Genomic DNA, 20,214 nt, shown 5'->3' on the forward strand with positions numbered 1-20,214 from the left:
GTCTGTACCGAGGACTGTCGTGTGGAGGGCATCAACCTCGTGTAGTCAGGCTGATGATGCAGGAGGAGCAACGTTACCCAGCGCCCGGGGAGAGCGCTGCACAGGCTGGGCCTCTGTCCGCGGGAGGCCGCGCAGTCTTCACGGTCTCCAGGCCTCCACTGCAGCACGGTATCGATGAAGCTGCCGTGGAGCTTTCTCCCTCCAGACCGTACAGAAGTCACAGGGATTCTTTTTAAAGTGCTATTTGGGGAGGAAGAAGCTGTTTGGGGTGGATCACTTTCCTCCAGCATGCACAAGTGGAGGTAAGACACCCTCCGAGTGGTAAACAAGCACAAAATAGAACCCCGGCACGAGGCTGGGTGAGAGAAGCTACTGACCCTCAAAAACAGAGGATTTTAAACTTTGTTTCCTGTGCATAAGCGAAATTAGTGGGTGAGTGTGGGTGTGTGTGTCTCTGTCTGTCCGAACGCAGACACAGAGACAGCTGGGTGGGATCCGAGCCTGAGGCGTGCTCCACAGCCCAATCCAGCATTACACCATGGGCTCAGGGATGGAGCGGCGGCTGGTCGCTCAGCCCGGTGTGTCTTCTGAGGCCACGGTGACACCGTGGTCGTTCCAGCGCGGTGTCGCTGTGGGTGGGTACGCTGGGTCTCTCATCATGCGGTCTTGACTTCTGCGGATCACTTGGGCTTGCGTGTTATTGAATGTCTCTGTGGCACTGTGTGGCCTTGTCAGTAACTGTCCCCTCCCCTGCGAACCCCCCGAGCAGTCCATGAACATCCTGACCTCCCTTCTGCTGCTATACGCCGAGGAGGAGGAAGCCTTCTGGTTGCTGGTTGCTGTGTGTGAGCGGATGCTGCCCGACTACTTCAACCACCGAGTCATTGGTAACTGCCTCCTTCCTCCCCCTCTGTACCCGGGGGCAGTGACGGAGCCGGGGCAGAGATGTTGATCACCAGTCCTGGTTATAAAGTCCCCTGTGCCACTCAGCTAGTGTCTGCACAAACACTGTTTTGACTCTTGAATTTGCAAAACTAACTGGTGTAATTCTCTGCACAGTTTTGGCAAAAGGGTGGAATGTGGCAACCTGATTGCTCTCTTGCCACAAAGTCTTACAGATTTTGGATAAAGAACAAACGAGTTATGTGGATAGCTGAACTTAAGGAAAGAAAAACCTAGGCTCAAAAAGCAAATCAAAAAGTGAAAACCAAAGAGGTTTTTCACTGATGCTGAGGCCTGGAAAGGGAGGGGGTCTTCTCCTGGTACCCAGGGAGTTTGTGCAGACAGGAGAGGAGGGGAGTAGAGCAATGCTGGAGACCCTTGAGGGCCGACGTGAAGGGCAGAGGAGGAGAATGCCTCACTTACAGCTTGATCGTAAGAAAGCACATTTGTGGCTGCCTGGGCTCTGGGCGAACCTGTGTTTGACCCATCAGTGCTCAAGCACTTGAGCCGCTGTCCTTCGTGCGGTTGAGATTGGAATTTGCATCCTCTCTGTGGTCCAGCAGCCTCCTTGTGGAGAAAAGGACATGAAAATTGCTCTGGCCTGGTGATACTCTTAGGGACACTTTTTAGTAATCCAGAATGAGAGCTGGAGATGGCCTAAAATTAGGGCGGCAGCCATGGGAACAGAAACAAAAGAACCAATTCGAGATGGAATTTGGCAAAAGAGTGGATGTAGGGACAAGGCAGGAAGAAGATGCTTGAAGGCTGAAGTCTAAGAACCGAGGCAGTGTGACCACCATTGGGAGGAAGGTGGGGTGGGGCTTGGCTGGGAAGGAGGTGGCCTTTTGGTGGTCTCTGACTGTCTTCCTCGGCCCCCTTCCTGTGCCTGAGTGGTTAATTGGTTTCCGTCCCTTTTCACCTCATATCGCGTGAGGTATTTAATGTTGTACAGAGCAGCAAGGAATAACCAGAACCTCGCGGTCATTGGGAAGCATGTTGTCCAAGCCCTCATTAGGTGAGGAGTGTTGCTGTGGGGCAGATGGTACTCAACAGTGATCAGTAGACCCTCCATGATAACGTGACCACCACCGCAATACAGGGTAGAACATTTGGAACATTTCCATAACCCACAGAGTTCCCTTCTGCCTCTTCCCTGCCACGTGCAACACTTGGTACTGAGTTCTGTCACCACCGATGAACTTGGCCTGTTTTTGAACTTGGAATAAACATAATAATAGAGAATGTTCTGGCTTCCTTCGCATAACACGACGTTGTTGGTGCATCAGCAGTTCCTTTTCATTGCTGAGTAGTAGTTCACTGTACATTCATACCATGATTTGTTCATCCGGTCACCTGTTGATAGACATTTGAGTTTCCAGTTTCTTCTTATTATAAGTAGAGTTGCAATGAACATTCATGTATGAGTCTTTTTGGAATGTATATTGTCAGTTTTCTTCGTCTTTACCCAGGAGTAGAATTTCTGGGTCATAGTTAGATGTATGCTTAACTTTATAAGAAACTGTCAGTTTTCCAAAGTGGATGAAATGCCTTCATATTATCTCACACCAGCAGTGTGTGAGAGTTCCAGTTGCTCCACATCCCTGTTAGCACTTGGAATTGTCGTTTTAATTTTAGCCATACTAGTGGGTAAGAAGTGGAATGTCATGATGGTTTTAATTTGCATTTCTCTGATAATTGTTAATGATGTTGAACCTATTTTTCTGTGCCTACTGGCCATTTATTTATCGTCACTTTTGAAGTGTCCAAATTTTAACCTCTTTTTAGAAAAAGATTTGGTTATTGATTTCTTACAACTAAGTTGCATCAGTTCTTTATCGTGATTACAAAACCTCTGTCAGGTATGTGTATCACAAATATTTTCTCCAAGTTTGAAGTTTGCATTTTCATTTTATTAATGGTCTCTTTTGAAGAACACCAGTCGTTAATCTTGATGAAGTCCAATTTATAATTTTTTTCTAGGGTTAATGCTTTTGTGTCCTAAGAAATTTTGCCTTTTTCCTGTATTTTCTTTTAGACATTTTTTAGCATTAGCTTTTATACTTAAGTCCATGACACATTTCAAATGTATTTTTCTGCATGGTGTGAAGTAGGAGGTAAGGTTCTTTCTTCCCCACACCATGCAGATGTCCACTTGATTCGGCACTATTTTTTTTTTTTTTTGTCCATGCTGTGCGGCTTGCAGAATCTGAGTTCCCTGACCAGGGATCGGACCCGGGCCCACAGCAGTGAAAGCACCGAGTCCTAACCACTGGACCGCCAGGGAATTCCCAATTCACAGCTATTTTTTGAGAATACTGTCCTTTCCCCATAGGTTTTGATGTTTTACCTTGGTCAGAACATCAAAAACCAGTGAACTAAGTGTGAGTCCTTTGCTGGCCTCCAGTCCCGTTTCATCGTTGTGCGTATCTCAGAGTCGTTTTAATTTGGGGCTGACTTTGGAGGGAGTGACTCTCTCCCCAGCTACATCTCTGTGGCCTCCTTTCCCAGGGGCCCAGGTGGACCAGTCGGTCTTCGAGGAGCTCATCAAGGAGCAGCTCCCCGAGCTGGCGGAGCACATGCGTGACCTCTCGGCCCTGGCGTCCATCTCCCTCTCCTGGTTCCTGACGCTCTTCCTCAGCATCATGCCCCTGGAGAGCGCGGTGAACGTGGTCGACTGCTTCTTCTACGATGGCATCAAGGCCATCTTCCAGCTGGGGCTGGCCGTGCTGGAGGCCAACGCCGAGGACCTGTGCAGCAGCAAGGACGACAGCCAGGCCTTGATGGTCCTCAGCAGGTGGGGACCGCCTGGGGTGGAGGGCCACGGCAGCGGGACTCCAGGAGCCAGGCGGCGGGTCCAGGCGGCCGGGCCGTCGCTGTGGGACTTCTTCCACTCTACCACCCGCCACCCCATGCGCCCCCAGGGCCAGGCCATCAGGCAGCCCCGTCACCCGTGTGCGGTGAGGAGCCCGCCTTCCCTCGCTCCTCTCCCCCGAGTGAGAGGCAGGAGGGGCGAGGGTATCGGTTCCTTCCTCTGAGCAGGTTCAAGTGTCTGAGTCTAGAGGGACTCATAGTGGCCTTGAGCGGGGGCCGGCAGGCGGACACGGGGAAACGCGGGCCTCGGGCTGCCAGCTGGAGGATTTGGACGCTTTGTGCGTAGGGGATGGTGTGTTGCAGGGAAGGCAAAGTCCCGCGAAGCTGAGGACGGGAACCTGGGTCCCTTGGAGCTTGAGGGCAAGTTGGATGACAGATGAAAAGTTCCTTTTCAGAATACTGTGGAAGCTTAAAATTGCAGTATGCACAGGATTTTGTATTCATGTCACTGGAGAGTCACAGACCCCTGGAAACCTTCCCGTGGCGCCCAGGTCCACAAGTCTGGCTTCACGCACGTCTCTCGTTTTCTCTAAAATGGGTGTAGCAGTTGCTGCCTGGCACTCCTCCTAGTGTGTGGAGGCAGACGAGCTGGTTTGACAGTTGCTGCCGCGTGTCCGGGGGCCCCTGTGAAGGTGGCAGGTGTCGCCTGGTGCCCAGGGGAGGGTAAACCTGTGCTTTTCCGGTGGATGGTATGCCCAGGTTTCTGGATCACATCAAGAACGAGGATAGCCCTGGACCCCCGCTAAGCAGCCACCATGCCTTTTTCTCGGATGACCAGGAGCCCTGTCCTATGACCGACATTGCCGACCTGATCCGGGACTCCTACGAGGTACCTGGGCCCCATCCCTGCCCCATCCCAGCTCTCTTGGGAGATGGACTTCCAGGGAGGTTTTCCAGGCTGCTTCTGTTTCCTCTATGGATGCATAAGGGATTCTGTGAGTGCGTGATCCCTTCCTTCCCTGCAGAAATTCGGAGACCAGTCTGTGGCTCAGATTGAGCGCATGCGCTGCAAGCACAGGATCAGGGTCCTCCAGGGCCACGAAGACACCACAAAGCAGAATGTGGTGAGTAGAGGCCTCCTGAGAACCACTGCTCCTGGCGGCCAGGTGCTGACCTGGGCTGGGTCCTCTGCTGGTCTCCTAACAGGAGAAAGCCAGCTTTTTTTCTTCATTGAATTAACAACTTGACAGGGTGAGCTGGTGGAGAAAGAGCGTGGGTTTAGTTTGAGAGTCAGACAGATTGTGAGCAAACTAACCGCTGTGAGCCTCGGTCTCCCCGATTGTAAAATGAGGATAATGCTGCCCACCATATGGGCTTAAAGGAGGGACAATACAGAACATGCCCGGCACCGAGGGCCTGCAGTGTTGATGGTTATGCAGGAGGAACTTCCTGCCCAAGCTCTAGGCTTGCTACTGTTTACTCCCATTAGGACTTAAATGCTTGTCCTGAGTCACGGACGTGTGAATCAGAAAAATTGAGGATAAAGCCCTGAGGGAGTCGCCACAAAGTGATCTCTGTGTTGGGAACAGACTGTCCCGGGAGGAGCTGGGCGCCTGGCGTCCACCCCAGCGGGACGCGCCCTCTCGGCCTCTGGTCCTCCCAGGGGCAGGCAGAGAGTTCACTCTACCATGACTGTTTGTTCTTTCCTCAAGCTCCGGGTCGTTATCCCAGAAGTCTCAGTCCTTCCAGAAGACCTAGAGGAACTCTACGATTTATTCAAGGTAGGAAAATCTGGGAGGATGAGGGAGTGACAGGCCCTGAGCCAGGCCCCAGCTGATGTCATCGCCTGCCCGCAGGAGGGTGCAGAAGCTGGAGGGGTCAGCATGTGCCTGTTGGGTGGCAGCGAGGCTGGAGCGGCCCCCCGGCCAGCTCTGGCTTGGCCCGAGCACGGATGCTGTTGCGCTTGGCTGAGAGGCCCTCAGTGCTGGTGACATGTCCTTCACTGCCCTAGGCTGAGTCCCCGGTCAATAGTGGATTCAGGGACTTTCCTGGTGGTGCAGTGGTTAAGAATCCACCTGCCAGTGCAGGGGACCTGGGTTCGATCCCTGGTCCGGGAAGATCCCACATGTCGCGGAGCAACTAAGCCCGTGAGCCACAACTACTGAGCCCACGTGCCACAACTACTGAAGCCCGTGCTCCTAGAGCCCGTGCTCCACAACGAGAGAAGCCACCGCAGTGAGAAGCCTGCGCACCACAACGAAGAGTAGCTCCCGCTCGCCGCGACTAGAGGAAGCCCGCGCGCAGCAAGAGACCCAGCGCAGCCAAAAATAAATAAATTTATTTAAAAAAATACAAAAAAAAATAGTGGATGCAACAGTGACCCTTATTGAAATTATCACCTCGTATACTTTTTTCTATTATTATTTTTTTAAATTGAAGTATAGTTGATTCACAATGTTGTATTAGTTTCTGGTATGCAGCACAGTGATTCAGTTATAGGTATATATATATTCTTTTTTAAAAAAATATTTATTTATTTATTTGGCTGTGGCTGGTCTTAGTTGCGGCACGCAGGATCTTTGTTGTTGCCGTGTGCGGGGTCTTCGTTGCAGCGTGCGGGATCTTTTTTTTTTTTTCTAGTTGTCGCATGCGGGATCTTTAGTCGCGGCATGCACGTGGGATCTAGTTCCCTGAGCAGGGATCGAACCGGGCCCCCTGCATGGGGAGCGTGTAGTCGTAGCCACTGGACCACCAGGGAAGTCCCATATGTATATTCTTTTTCGTTATAGGTTTTTACAAGATATTGAATACAGTTCGCTGTATCACCTCAAATACTTTTTAATCATAACCTCACCCACATGACGTGTGTACATATTCTTGTGTTTGTGTGGCTGGTCTGCCTGCTACTTTATGTTCTGTTTTCCCTTGGTGCTGTCATTAACACTTTTTCATGTTGCCCTATGGTCTCACTCATTTTTAAACCATTTGAAACCTGTCATGTTGGGAATACTTAACATACTGAACCGTATTTCGACTATTTGGATATTTAGGTGGAAGCCCTGCTGAATTAAATCACCCTGCAAAGACCATTTTCAAGTGCCGTCCTAGGAGTTTTCTTGCTCGAAACAGTCAATAAAAATGGGGAAGAGAGGCAGACAGTGGACCCACTCCTGACAGCCTGGCAGTGAAGGGGGAGAAGACAGTCGCAGAAAGCAGGCCAGCCTTGAGGATTCGGCCACCGGAGCTGTTCTGGTGGGGACTCTGGGCCGCCAGCACTTCTGCGCTCAAATTGCTGCATGCTCAGGATAGTCCTAAGCAGCACTTAGGTTTCCTGAGCAGAGCCGCAGAGATCGTCTGGCCCTTCATGTGGCTGGCGTGTCACATCTCCCTGTGGTCACTGACATGGGTGGCTGGCTTCGTAGGTTCCTGGCACTCCTCACGCCTGGTCAGCAGGATGCGTGATGAGTCCTCAGGCTCCGTCTCCTGTAAACATCACCGGGTTTCAAGTTTTATAGTTTCCTCTGTTGCATGAAGAGAAAATACGAAGCCAAAGGTGACTTAGCGTCCCACACCGCTGCCTCTCTTTGACTTTCAAGGAGGAAAAACAGGGAGTACTAGAAACACAAAAGCAGGTAAACAAACGTGGTGTTTAGCATAAAAAGTCTTTCATTTATTTAGGGCTGACTTCTCAATTTGAGAGAATAAGACACCTCTCACATCTGAATTTATATGACTTAAGAGATTGCCTTAAATTCATCATAAAAATAAGTTTCATTAAGCACTAACTATATCATTAATCTTTCATACAAGGAGTATCTAAGGAAGACAGACAGCTATGTCCTGTGTCCTATTTCTATCTTTTCTGTGAACAATGTGGGTGAAATTTATTTTCGTATTTGTTTTTAGCTCTGCAGGCCTTTCATTTGTGTAGGACTAACTGTGAATATAAACTTCAACTATAAATACAAGACCAATTTCAAAATGCACTTCCAAAAGAAATTCCAGTAAAATAGCGTCATCATCATGGTGTCTAATTCCGTCGTACGACCTGAGGTTCCTCCTCTATGTGCCCAGAGCCCCCCTCAGGCTGTCCTCCCCTCCGCCCGCCTGCTGCTCATCTTCCCTGAATTTCCTCGGCTTTCACAGTCTGACCTCTTATATTTTATGCTCCTTTAAGTACTGTGGAGGTATAATGGTCCCCAGTTGGGTTTCACATGCATCTCTGGTCTCTTGAATCAGAAATTCGTTTTCCCAAGGGAAAGGGCCACAAAGAGATACCCTTACATTGTTGTATAAATATGTGATAGGGTCTTACTGAGTCCATTCCTTAACTTCATTGCCTCCTTCCCTAAGCCTGGAACGTACAGGTGTGACCATTCTCTGTGTTAACAAGAAATAGTCTGCTCTGTCTTCTTTACATGCTCTTTCCTATTGAAGATGAACAGTGTGTACTTAATGAAATCTATTTTTATTCTGAATGGAAAGCAATCTTCCTTTTATGCCTTAATGCAATTCTTTCTTTTCTTTCAGTTTTATTGATGTATAATTGACCTACAGCACTAAGTTTAAGGTGCACAGCATAATGACTTACATGTATTGTGAAATGATCCGCAGTAAGTTAACATCCATCGTGTCATATATTGATAGATACAAAGAAAAAGAACAAAAATGATTTTTTTCTTGTGACGAGAACTTTTAGGATCTACTCTCTTAGCAACTTTCATATATACCACACAGCAGTGATAACTACAGTTGTCATGTTGTACATACACCCCCAGGACTTATAACTGGAGATTTGTATCTTTTGACCCCCCTTCATCCTGTTCTATAACCCGCCCCCACTGGCAGCCCCAGCCTCTGGTAACCACGAATCTGATCCTTTTCTATGACTTTGGGTTTGTTTGAATTTATTTTATTTTTGGCTGCGTCGGGTCTTTGTTGCTGCACGCGGGCTTTCCCTAGTTGCAGCGAATGGGAGCTACTCTTCGTTGCGGTGCACAGGTTTCTCACTGCGGTGGCTTCTCGTTGTGGAGCACAGGCTCTAGGCGTGCGGGCTTCAGTAGTTGTGGCACGCGGGCTCAGTAGTTGTGGCTCGCGGGCTCTAGAGCACAGGCTCAGTAGTTGTGGTGCACAGGCTTAGTGGCTCTGCAGCATGTGAGATCTTCCCGGACCAGGGCTTGAACCCACATCCCCTGCATTGGCTGGTGGATTCTTAACCACTGCGCCACCAGGGAAGCCCATGTTGCTATTTTTTTTTTTTTTTTTTTTTTTAGATTACACATATGAGATCATATAGTATTTCTCTGACTTATTTCGCTTACCGTAATGTCCTCGAGGTCCATCCAGGTTATAAAGCAATGTTTTAAATTACATAAATTCAGATTTGCGATGTCTGTCCCTTATCCTCTGAAATTGAAAACAGCTTCATTAGTCTTCTCTCTTCAAGTAAGATGGGAACAATATAATACACACTTTATGTCATAGGCTACTTTTGGAAACACTCAGGACCTGAAACAGTGCCTTATGTATTCCATAAACCTGGTCTTGTTAATGAACAGCTAAATTTATTCACTGTTGCTGGATTATCAGGCCCTAGACAGCATTTGGTTTCTTTAATATTGTTTTGCTTGCTTCCATGTTCTGGTTAAGACTTTTATTTTCAAAATTTAATTTAACAACACAAAACAAAACAAAAATATACAAGATTATACCTACTCTCACCATTAAAAGAAGAAAAATAACCATTTTAAGCAAAATTTAAAGGGTCTTATCCTGTCAGCACCTACAATCCCACCTTGTACAGTAATTACTGTTAACAGTATGGTGAATATCTTTCCTGATTTCTTTCTCCTTATACTGTATCTCTCTGCAGACACACACAAAGGCAACGTACTCTTACTCTTTTTTTTCCACATAAAAGTGAGATTGTGCTACACACAGTGGCCTGCAGTTTTTATCATGGACATTTTTGTAGATTCGGTATCTACAGATCTTTTCTCCTTCTTTTTTAATGGCTGCAGAATTTGATGGTAGGGCTTAACCATACTTTATTAACCATTCACCTGCTGAGGGACATTTATCTCATTTCCAGTTTTTTCTGCTTTATAAACAGTGCTGTACCAAACATCCTTGTGTCTTTCTCGGGACACCTGTGCTGCCGTTCCTGTAGGATGGGTTCCTTAGGAATGCACAAACCAAATTTTAGTCACTATTGCTAAAGCGTTTTAGATTTTTCAAATTTCAGTTCTACCGATGATGTCTCAAGTGCTCATTTCCTATGTTCCACACTCACCCAGCATGTAACATTATGGATCTTTTAAAATTTTACTAGTTGTGTAGAAAATTGCATTTCATTTTAACTTACATTTGTTTACTCATTAGTGAGGTTGAGTTCCCTTTCCTAAGTTTATTGGCTAATCGTATACTTCCTTGTATCACCTCTTCATAGCCTTTGCCTGTTTTTTTTTTTTTTTTTTTTTTTTCGGTACGCGGGCCTCTCACCGCTGTGGCCTCTCCCGTTGTGGAGCACAGGCTCAGCGGCCGTGGCTCACGGGCCCAGCCGCTCCGCGGCATGTGGGATCTTCCCGGACCAGGGCACGAACCCGCGTTCCCTGCGTCGGCAGGTGGATTCCCAACCACTGCGCCACCAGGGAATCCCCTTTGCCTGTTTTTATATTGACTTGTTTTTCTGTAGGATTCTGTGTAAACGGGTTGTACTAGTCCTTGGCCTTTATAACTGTTTTCTTCTGGGTAGGATTCTGAGGGCCTCTGGCATCACAGGATGGCAAATATACACGCAGATTCACAGTGTGTCTTGGGTTTGAGGAATGGGAATTTATCAGACCTTTTTTCACACTTGAACATTCTTATGGTACTTTTCATGATTCTGCAAAAGCTATTTAAGGAACACGGCTCCAGATAATATGCAGTAAAATTATAAATGGCATTTTGGCTTCCATCCAAGGATAGGCACTTGGATATTATAGCATCTGTACTTGTTTCTGTGCCATCCTTATGGGCAGAGGGCATTGAAATCGTGAAGAACCCTGCTGTCATTGGGAACTATTTCAAGTGAGTTGAGATGTCCCAAGAGGTGATTTAGTACAGGTGTAAAAGAAACATTCTAAAGAGGCTAACCTGGTCCTAGGCGACAGGGCCAGTTTTGATTGCTTTAGTTTTCAGTCTCTTCCCAAGACTTCAAATTGCCTTTGCTTTTTTTACTTTTAGTTTTTTGAATTGTTAATATATTCATGTGGTTCAAAATTCAGAACATATAAAAAAGCACACAGTAAAAAGGCTTGTTTCTCCATCTGGGTCCTTGCCCCCGTTTTCCATCCTCACAGGTTACCAGGGTAAATAGTTTCTTCTGTATCCTATAGATTTGTCTAGTACTTTCTGACTTTCAAATAATATGATTTAAGAAAAAATATCAGAATAAAAATTGTATATGATTTCAATAATTAAAACTATGGCAGGGGAGTTCCCTGGCGGTCCAGTGGTTAGGACTCTGCGCTCTCACTGCTGTGGGTCCAGGTTCAATCCCTGGTCAGGGAACTAAGATCCCATAAGCTGTGCAGTGTGGCCAAATTTCAAAACAAAACTATGGCAGCTGAACTGAACATTTAAAAATTGTTAAAATGGTAAATTTTGTTATGTATATTCTGCTACAATGAAAAAAGAAACCTTCATAAAAAGGAAAAAGTTTTTGCTTGTTACTACAGGGTTACCTGTAACTACATTTCTGGTTGGAGTGGTGAGATTGTGAGTTAATTTTTTCATTTGTTTGTCGTATAACGTTGCTTATTCAATACTTAATTTTACGAGGCAAAGCAAGTCAGGAGAGAAGGCTGGTGTTGGCTTTGGCCTTTACGTGTGCGGCCTCCCATGGGGGCCGCCGCCCCTCACAGACCCCTCTTGCTCCCCTGTTAGAGAGAACACATGATGAGCTGCTACTGGGAGCAGCCCAGGCCCGTGGCCCTGCGCCATGACCCCAGCAGGCCCTACGCGGAGCAGTACCGCATAGACGCCCGGCAGTTTGCGCGCCTGTTTCAGCTCGTCTCGCCGTGGACCTGCGGGGCCCATACAGAGATCCTCGCTGAAAGGACTTTCAGGCTCCTGGATGAAAACATGGACCATCTGATCGAATTCAAAGCATTTGTGAGCTGTCTCGGTATGACTCTGTGGGTCTTTCCTGCAGTGAGTTCATTTGGGATGTGAGTCTGTGAACACAGGACAAGTAGACTGTCAAGCAGGCACATCCACTCAATGAAATGGGTTTGGGATTCGCCTGACATGATTTGGGGATTTTAAAATTCCCTGTGCAGGCTCCTCTCGTGACCACTTTTACGTTTCCTAAGGGGGTGGTGGGGAGGGCAGCCCAGGCTCTCAACATACATGGTTGTTGACCTTGTTCTCCTGGGCACCCAGGGTGTGGTGGTGTCTTGTTAGGAATGTGTCCTGAGGCACATTTTAAAAAAAAAAATAAATTTAAAATTGAAGTATAGTTGATTTACAATATCGTGTAAGTTTCAGGCGTACAGCACAGAGATGAGATTCACTTATACATACATATGTGTGTGTGTGTGTGTGTGTATATTCTTTTTCAGATTCTTTTCCCTTATAGGTTATTACACACTATTGAGTATAGTTCCTTGTGCTATGCAGTAGGTCCTTGTTGGTTGTCTATTTTATGCATGGTAGTGTGTATATGTTAATCCTAGCCTCCTAATTTATGCCCCCCCCCCCGCACATTCCTAACTCTTGCAGCTAAAATTAAAATCTTTCAGAAGGTATGAGGCCAGACAAAAATTCCTGAGGTTATCTTGCCGCTCAGCAGTCACCAGTCACTACCCTTCACATTTTCCTTTCAGACACACACCGTCTGGGTAGCAGTAGATGAAGTGTCAGGTCAACAGACACCGACCTTACTACGTTCTCTCTACAGTGACTTTGTGTCCTGACACATGTACTTTAACCATTTGCATGTACTCAGTCTCTCTCTCTCTTTTTTAATTTTGCAGATATTATGTATAATGGAGAAATGAATGAGAAAATTAAACTGTTATATAGGCTTCATATCCCTCCAGGTAAGAAATTCCAGGTAGAAAAGTTAGGCTCTGTTCTGCCTTGACGTAAATCAGCTTTGTGCATGACCTTGAGGTTCTTCTCTTCTTAAATTTATTTAGACTTGAGGCAACAGATGTTTCTAGTTTGGGGTGGCTGATGACAGATTCTGAGTACCACATTGTATGGCCTTTGGCAGGGGTTCCCAAACTCGAGTGTGCGTCAGAATCATCTGGGCGGCTTGTTATAATACAGGATACCTGGCCCACCCCAGTTTCTAATCCGCTAGGTCTGAGGACCACACTTTGAGAACCACGGGCCTGTGGAATGTGGGGGAAGACAAACCCTGGTTGCCTTAACAGATGGTTCTTTTAGCTTACTGTTTTTGGAAAAATTGAGGTAAAATTGGTATATAACATTATACTAGTTTCAGGTGTAAAACATGATAGTTCAGTCTTTGTATACACTACAAAGTGATCACCACAGTAAATCTAGTTACCATTTGTCCCCATAAAATTGACCCCCTTCACCCATTTTGCCCATCCCCCAACGCCTTTCCCCTCTGGTAACCAACAGTCGATGGGTGTTGTTTTACTTGTTCATTTGTTTCATTTTTTAGATTGCATATATGACTGAAATCATACAGTATTTGTTTTTCTCTGACTTATTTTGCTTAGCATAATGCCCTCAAGGTCCCTCTGTATTGTTGCAAATGGCAAGATTTCCTTCTTTTTTATGGCTAAGTAGTATTCCATTGTGTGTATGTATGTGTGTGTGCAACTTTACTGAATTCATTTATTCCAAGAGTTTTTGGTGGAGCCTTTAAGGTTTGCTATATGTATGGTATCTGACAGTTTTACTTCTTCCTTCCCTTTTATTTCTTTTTCTTGCCTAATTGTTCAGGCTAACACTTCCAATACTGTGTTGAATAAAAGTGGCAAGAGTAGGCATCCCTGTCTTGTTCCTGATCTTAGAGGAAAAGCTTTTAGCTTGTCACCATTGAGTATAATGTTAGCTGTGAGTTGGTCATATGGCCTTTATTACGTTGAGGTACGGTCCCTAAATAACCACTTTGATGAGAGTTTTTAATCATAAGTGGATGTTGAATTTTGTCCAATGCTTTTTCTGCATCTATTGAGACAGTTGTGTGTTTTTTATCCTTCATTTTGTTAATGTGGTGTATCATGTTGATTTGTGGATGCTGAACCATCCTTACATCCCTGTCATAAATCCCACTTGGTCATGGTATATAATCCTTTTAATGTATTGTTGAATTAAATTTTTAAAAACCCTCAAAGTATTAGCATCTATTTTTATCAGGGATATGGACCTATAATTTTCTTTGTTTTATTGTATCCTTGTTTGGTTCTGGTATGAGGGTAATTTGGGCCTTGTAAAATGAGTTTGGAAACATTCCCTCCTCTTCAGTTATTTGAGTCTGAGAAGTTTAGGTATTAAATCTTTGAATGTTTGGTAGGATTCACTAGTGAAGCCATCTGATCCTGGGGTTTTGTTTGTTGGGACGTTTTTAATTACTGAGTCAATATCCTTACTAGTAATTGGTCTATTGAGATTTTCTGTTTCTTCATGATTTAGTCTTGGAAGACTGTATGTTTCTAGGTATTTTTCTTTTTCCTCTGCGTTGTTCGTTTCGTTGGTGTATAATTGTTCATATGAGTTTCCTGTGATCTTTTGTCTGTTGTACGTTGTAACTTCTCTCATTTCTGACTTTATTTGAGCTCTCTTTTTCTTGGTGAGACTAGCTAAAGGTTTGTCAATTTTGTTTATCTTTTCAAAGAACCAGTTCTTAGTTTCATTGACCTTTTCTATTATCTTTTTAGTCTCTATTTCATTTATCGCTATTAATTTCCCTCTTAGAACTGCTTTTGCTGCATCCTATAGAGTTTGGAATTTCCATTTTCATTTGTCTCAAGGTATTTTTTGATTTTCTCTTTGATTTCTTTGTTGACCCATTGGTGGTTCAGTAGCATGTTGTTTAATCTTCACATAATTTGTGATTTTTCCAGTTTTCTAGTAATTGATTTCTAGTTTCATACCATTGTGTTTGGAAAAGATGCTTGATATGATTTCAGTCTTCTTAAATTTATTGAGACTTGTTTTGTGGCCTAACGTGATTTATCTTGGAGAATGTTCCTTGTGCACTTGAGAATATGTATTCTGCTACTTTTGGATGGAATGTTTTGTGTATATATGTGGTTTAAGGCTGATGCTTCATTATTGATTTTCTGTCTGGATGTTCTATCCATCAATGTAAGTGGGGTCTTAAAGTCCCCTACTAGTACTGTATTGCTGTCAGTTTATCCCTTTAGGTCAGTTAATATTTGCTTTATTTATTTAGGTGTGCCTCTCTTGGGTGTATTAATATTTACAAATGTTATATCTTCTTGTTGGATTGATCCTTTTATCATTATGTAATGCTCTTCTTTGTCTTTTATTACAGTTTTTGTTTTAAAGTCTATTTTGCCCAATAAAAGTATAGCCACCCCAGATTTCTTTTTGTTTTCATTTGCAGGGACTGTCTTTTCCATCCCTTCACTTTCAGTTTGTGTCCTTCCATCTGAAGTGAGTCTCTTGTAGGCAGCATGTAGATGAGTCTTGGTTTTTCATCTATTCTGCCACTCTGTCTTTTGATTGGAGAATTTAGTCTATTTACACTTAAAGGAATTATTGAGAGGTATACACTTATTGCTATTTTGTTGTTTTTTGTAGTTCCTCTCTGTTCTTTTTCTCTTTTTTCGCTTCCCTTGTGGTTTGATGACATTCTTCAGTGTTATATTTAGATTCCTTTCTCATTATCTTTTGTGTAGGTTTTTGCTATGTGGTCATCACAAGGTTCACTATATGACAGCCTATATATATAACAGTCTATTTGTTGATAGCAACTTAAGCTTAAGTGTATTCTAAAAACTCTATATTTTTATTCCCTCCCCCTGTGTTTTGTTTTTGCTGTGATATTTTACATATTTCTATTTTGTATATCCCTTAACCAATTATGGTGTAGTTAATTGTACTATTGGTTTGGCCAAAAAGTTCGTTCAGGTTCTTCTGAAAGATGCTGCAGAAAACTCCAAACGAACTTTTTGGCCAACCCAATACTTTTGTCTTTTAACCTTTATACTAGCTTTGTAAGTGGTTGATCTAGATTTACCTTTATATTGCCTTTATCAGTGACATTTTGACTTTCATGTTTTCTTGTTGCTAGCTAGGGGTTTTTCTTTTTCTCTTAAAGAAGTCCATTTAACATTCCTGTAAGGCTGGTTCAGTGGTGATAAACGCCTTTAGCTTTTGCTTGTTTTAACTCTTTATCTCTCCTTCAATTCTTTTCTTTTTTTAAAATTCATTTCAGTTGACATAGGACTATTCAAATGTTCTTTTCTTTGTATTTAATTATTTTTAATTAATTTATTTTTTGGCTGCATTGGGTCTTCGTTGCTGTGCGTGGGCTTTCTCTAGTTGCAGCGAGCGGGGGCTACTCTTCATTGCGGTGCGCAGGCTTCTCGTTGTGGTGGCTTCTCTTGTTGCGGAGCATGGGCTCTAGGCACCCAAGCTTCAGTAGTTGTGGCGTGCGGGCTCAGTAGTTGTGGCTTCTGGGCTCTGGAGTGCAGGTGCAGTAGCTGCAACACATGGGCTTAGTTGCTCCGTGGCATGTGGGATCTTCCCAGACCAGGGCTCGAACCCATGTCCCCTGCATTGGCAGGTTGATTCTTAACCACTGCACCACCAGGGAAGCCCCCTCTCCTTCAATTCATTTTTCTTTGATATATTTATTTATTTATTTATTTTTGGCTGCATTGGGTCTTTGTTGCTGCGCATGGGCTTCCTCTAGTTGCGGTGAGTGGGGGCTACTCTTCGTTGTGGTGTGCGGGCTTCTCATTGTGGTGGCTTCTCTTGTTGCGGAGCACGGGCTCTAGGCGTGCGGGCTTCAGAAGTTGCAGCACGCGGGTTCAGTAGTTGCGCCTCGCGGGCTCTAGAGCACAGGCTCAGTAGTTCTGGCGCAGGGGCTTAGTTGCTCCATGGCACGTGGGATCTTCCCGGACCAGGGCTCGAACCTGTGTCCCCTGCATTGGCAGGTGGATTCTCAACCACTGCGCCACCAGGGAAGCCCAATCTCCTTCAATTCTGAATAACCTTGCTGGGTAGAGTATTCTTGGTTGGAAGTTTTTTCCTTTTAGCACTTTGAATATATTGTGCCACTCCCTTCTGGCCTGCAGTCTCTGTTGAAAAATCAGCTGATAGTCTTATGGGGGTTCCATTGTGCATAACAAGTTGTTTTTTTCTTGCTGCTTTTAAGATTCTCTCTTTATCTGTAACTTTTATCACTTTAGTTATAGTGTGTCTTGGTGTGTGTCTCTTTGGGCTCATTGTATTTGGAACTCTCTGGGCTGTGGGAGAGTCCCATGGGACTGTAATTGTAAACTGTGCTGCCCTCCAGGAGATCTCTGGAGGTGCTCCCCAGGCAACAGTTACAAAAATCATGACTTCAGATGAGTGTATAAGCCCCTTGGAAGGTACCAGTGAGCTGTGGTGAGGCTAAGAGAGGGTGCAAGGGTTATACCTCCCTGCCTACATTCCGAGTGCACCTCTGTAGCCTCTAGGTGTGTGGCAAAACTAAGCCCGTCCCTCAAGTTGAAGCTCTAGGACAAGTAAATGGGCCCTTTTTTGCAGGTGGGCTGGGGGTGTGTTCCAGTCTGTTGTCTGTGCAGTGCCCTGGGTGTGGTAGCCGGCCCAGAACCATCTTTCCGATTGTTACAGTCCTGTGGGGCCCCGGAACTCATGCCCTCCCTGGCCACCAGGGCCAGGGGATCAAGGGATATAGCCCCTGTGTGGACCACGTTCATCTGCTGGCTTTTGCGAGGCTGCAGGAGAGAGGGTTGAGTATGGGGCACACCTGCAGCTTTAGTGATGCAGGTGAAGAGCCCTGGGGTGGGGCACTCCTGGGACTTCAGTGAGACTGTGTGCCCACCTCCACTAGCAAGGTATAGGTAGAGTGAATGAAGGGAAAAATGGTGCTTCATTCCTGAAGAAAGCTCCACCTGTCTCTGCCCTTCCAGCAGAAGCTTTAAGATTAGCAAATGGGTCTCCTTCACATGCAGTCCGGGTGCTTCTTTCACTGCTGCCTCTGAGCTGGGTCCTAGGACCAGTGAGACCCTCCATAAGCCCCCCTTGGTTTCCAAAGCCAGACAGTTTGGGGACCTCCTTTCTCTGGTGCTGATCCCAAGGGCTGGGGTGCTTGATGTGAGGTTCAAACCTCTCGCTCCTCAGGGAATAGCTCTGGACCTTTGAGACTCCTCCCTGTTGAGGGTCGCCTGGCCGGGGGTGGGATTTTGGTGAGACTCTGTGTCTGCCTCTCCTGCCCATCTCCGTGTGGCCCTTCTACCTCTTGTTGTGGAGGAGCTGCTCAGCTAGTGCTGTTCTTTTTCAGCAGTGATCGTTCTATACGTAGCTGTAGTTTTGGTGAGTCCATGGGAGGCGGTGGGTCCAGGAACTTTCTATGCTGCCATCTTGGATTGCCCCCCCCGCCCCGCCCCCCGCCCAATCTGAGTAGGTTCAAGCTCTGTGACCTGGTTTTGTGCTGACGTGACAGTTTCTGGCTCCTCGGCAGCCCCAGCTACTGGTTTTGAAGGAACATGTCATTTGTCCAGCGTGTAAGACCGTGCTTCCTCCAAATTTAAGCAGTGGTAACCAGACACAGAGAAAGCAGTTTTGAAACCTGTGAGATCAGGCTTGGCATTTCCCTTAAGGTATTCCTTGGATCTCTGAAACTGACAGAGGTAGATTAGGAATCCCAGAGGGTCTCTGGACCCCAGTGCCATGGTTCTGGTGTTGGACGGTTTCTCTGATAGAACTTTCTAACAAGGGACCCTGGGGAGGCGGCGAGCTGTGAGGTTTTCAGGTCCACGAGATCCTGGTGGCTTTTAAAACTCACACCTATACCGAAGTTGAAAATGTGTGTGGACGTTATTTGTGGGCTTTCTGAGTACACTTCCTGAGCTCAGCCATTACGGAGCTGGCATCTGTTGTGCACGTGATGCTTATGGAAACACCCTCTGGCAGCCACACACAGCTCCTCCTCTGCTTTCTCATGGACTCATTACTTTAGTACGGACGGTTGAGCATCATTAAGTTCCTTGCCTTTTATTGAGTTTTGTTTTTCACTTAATTTGCATACACACACACACACACACTTTTTCAGATTCTTTTCCATTATAGGTTATTACAAGATAGTGAATATAGTTCCCTGCGCTCTACAGTAAATCATTGTTGTTTGTCTATTTTATACACACTGTAGTGGTGTGTGTATCTGTTCATCCCAAAATCTCAATTCACCCCTCCCCCTCCTTTTTCCCTTTTGGAACCGTAAGTTTGTTTTCTATGTCTGTGAGTCTGTTTCTGTTTTATAAATAAGTTCATTTGTATTATTTTTTGAGATTCCACATATAAGTGATATCATATTTGTCTTTCTCTGACTTACTTCACTTAGTATGATAATCTCTAGGTCCATCCATGGTGCTGCAAATGGTATTTCATTCTTTTTTTTTTTTTTTTTTTTTTTTGTGGTATGCGGGCCTCCCTCTGCTGTGGCCTCTCCCGTTGCGGAGCACAGGCTCCGGACGCGCTTTCACTTAGCATAATGTTTTCAAAGTTCATTCATGTTGTAGAATGTATGAGTACCTCACTCTTGTAAGTGGCCGAAGATTATCCCATTGTGTGGATATACCACATCTTCTTTATCCATTCATCTGTTGATGGACATTTAGGTTGCTTCCATGTCTTCTTGGCTATTGTAAATAGTGCTGCAATGAACATTGGGGTTGCATGTATCTTTTCGAATTATAATGTTTGTCTTTTCCAGATATATATGCCAAGGGTAGGATTGCTGGATCATATGGTAACTCTAGTTTTAGGTTAAGGAACCTCCATAGTGACTATAGCAATTTACATTCCTTTGCTTACCTATATTTAATATTTGAATTTTTGATGCAGTTTAAAAAAAAAGTCTTAAGAATACAGACAACCTAAAACCTCTATTTAAATGCATCAATTTGACAGGGCCATGAAGATCCACAATACATTTAGGCACTTTTCATTTAAATAGATTTAATTTTAACAAATATTTACTTTCCACCCTCATGAATAACATTTTGATTAAAGGTGGAAGACACACACTAGTGGGGAAGAAAGCTTAACTCACTAATCAGGAAGGATACTGAGGGTTACAAGTGTGAATTTGTGTGCCCAGAGAGTGATGTCTTATTTCCCTGATGGGAGGTGGAAAACCAAACAAAGCACATCAGCCTCTGGCCTCAAACACCCGCCTTGAGCAGAGAGCGTTGGAAATCTGCGAGGGTCCAACAGGAGGCAGAGGGCTTTGTCAGA

The 20,214-nt window shown here is 45.2% G+C and overlaps 1 protein-coding gene across 3 annotated transcripts in view; it reads left to right on the forward strand.

Moving 5' to 3' along the window:
* Positions 1-20,214, forward strand: part of TBC1D8 (TBC1 domain family member 8) — an 82,777-nt gene that overhangs the window by 55,848 nt on the left and 6,715 nt on the right. For all 3 annotated transcript variants that reach the window (XM_028496557.2, XM_028496558.2, XM_028496559.2), the window contains 7 exons: positions 770-887; positions 3,451-3,736; positions 4,513-4,642; positions 4,779-4,877; positions 5,466-5,534; positions 11,683-11,923; positions 12,774-12,839. In XM_028496557.2, coding sequence (XP_028352358.1) covers positions 770-887; positions 3,451-3,736; positions 4,513-4,642; positions 4,779-4,877; positions 5,466-5,534; positions 11,683-11,923; positions 12,774-12,839 — 1,009 coding nt within the window. The remainder of the gene's footprint in view (positions 1-769; positions 888-3,450; positions 3,737-4,512; positions 4,643-4,778; positions 4,878-5,465; positions 5,535-11,682; positions 11,924-12,773; positions 12,840-20,214) is intronic.

Source organism: Physeter macrocephalus, chromosome 12 (genome assembly GCF_002837175.3).
Source record: "Physeter macrocephalus isolate SW-GA chromosome 12, ASM283717v5, whole genome shotgun sequence".
NCBI classification, from domain to species: domain Eukaryota; kingdom Metazoa; phylum Chordata; class Mammalia; order Artiodactyla; family Physeteridae; genus Physeter; species Physeter macrocephalus.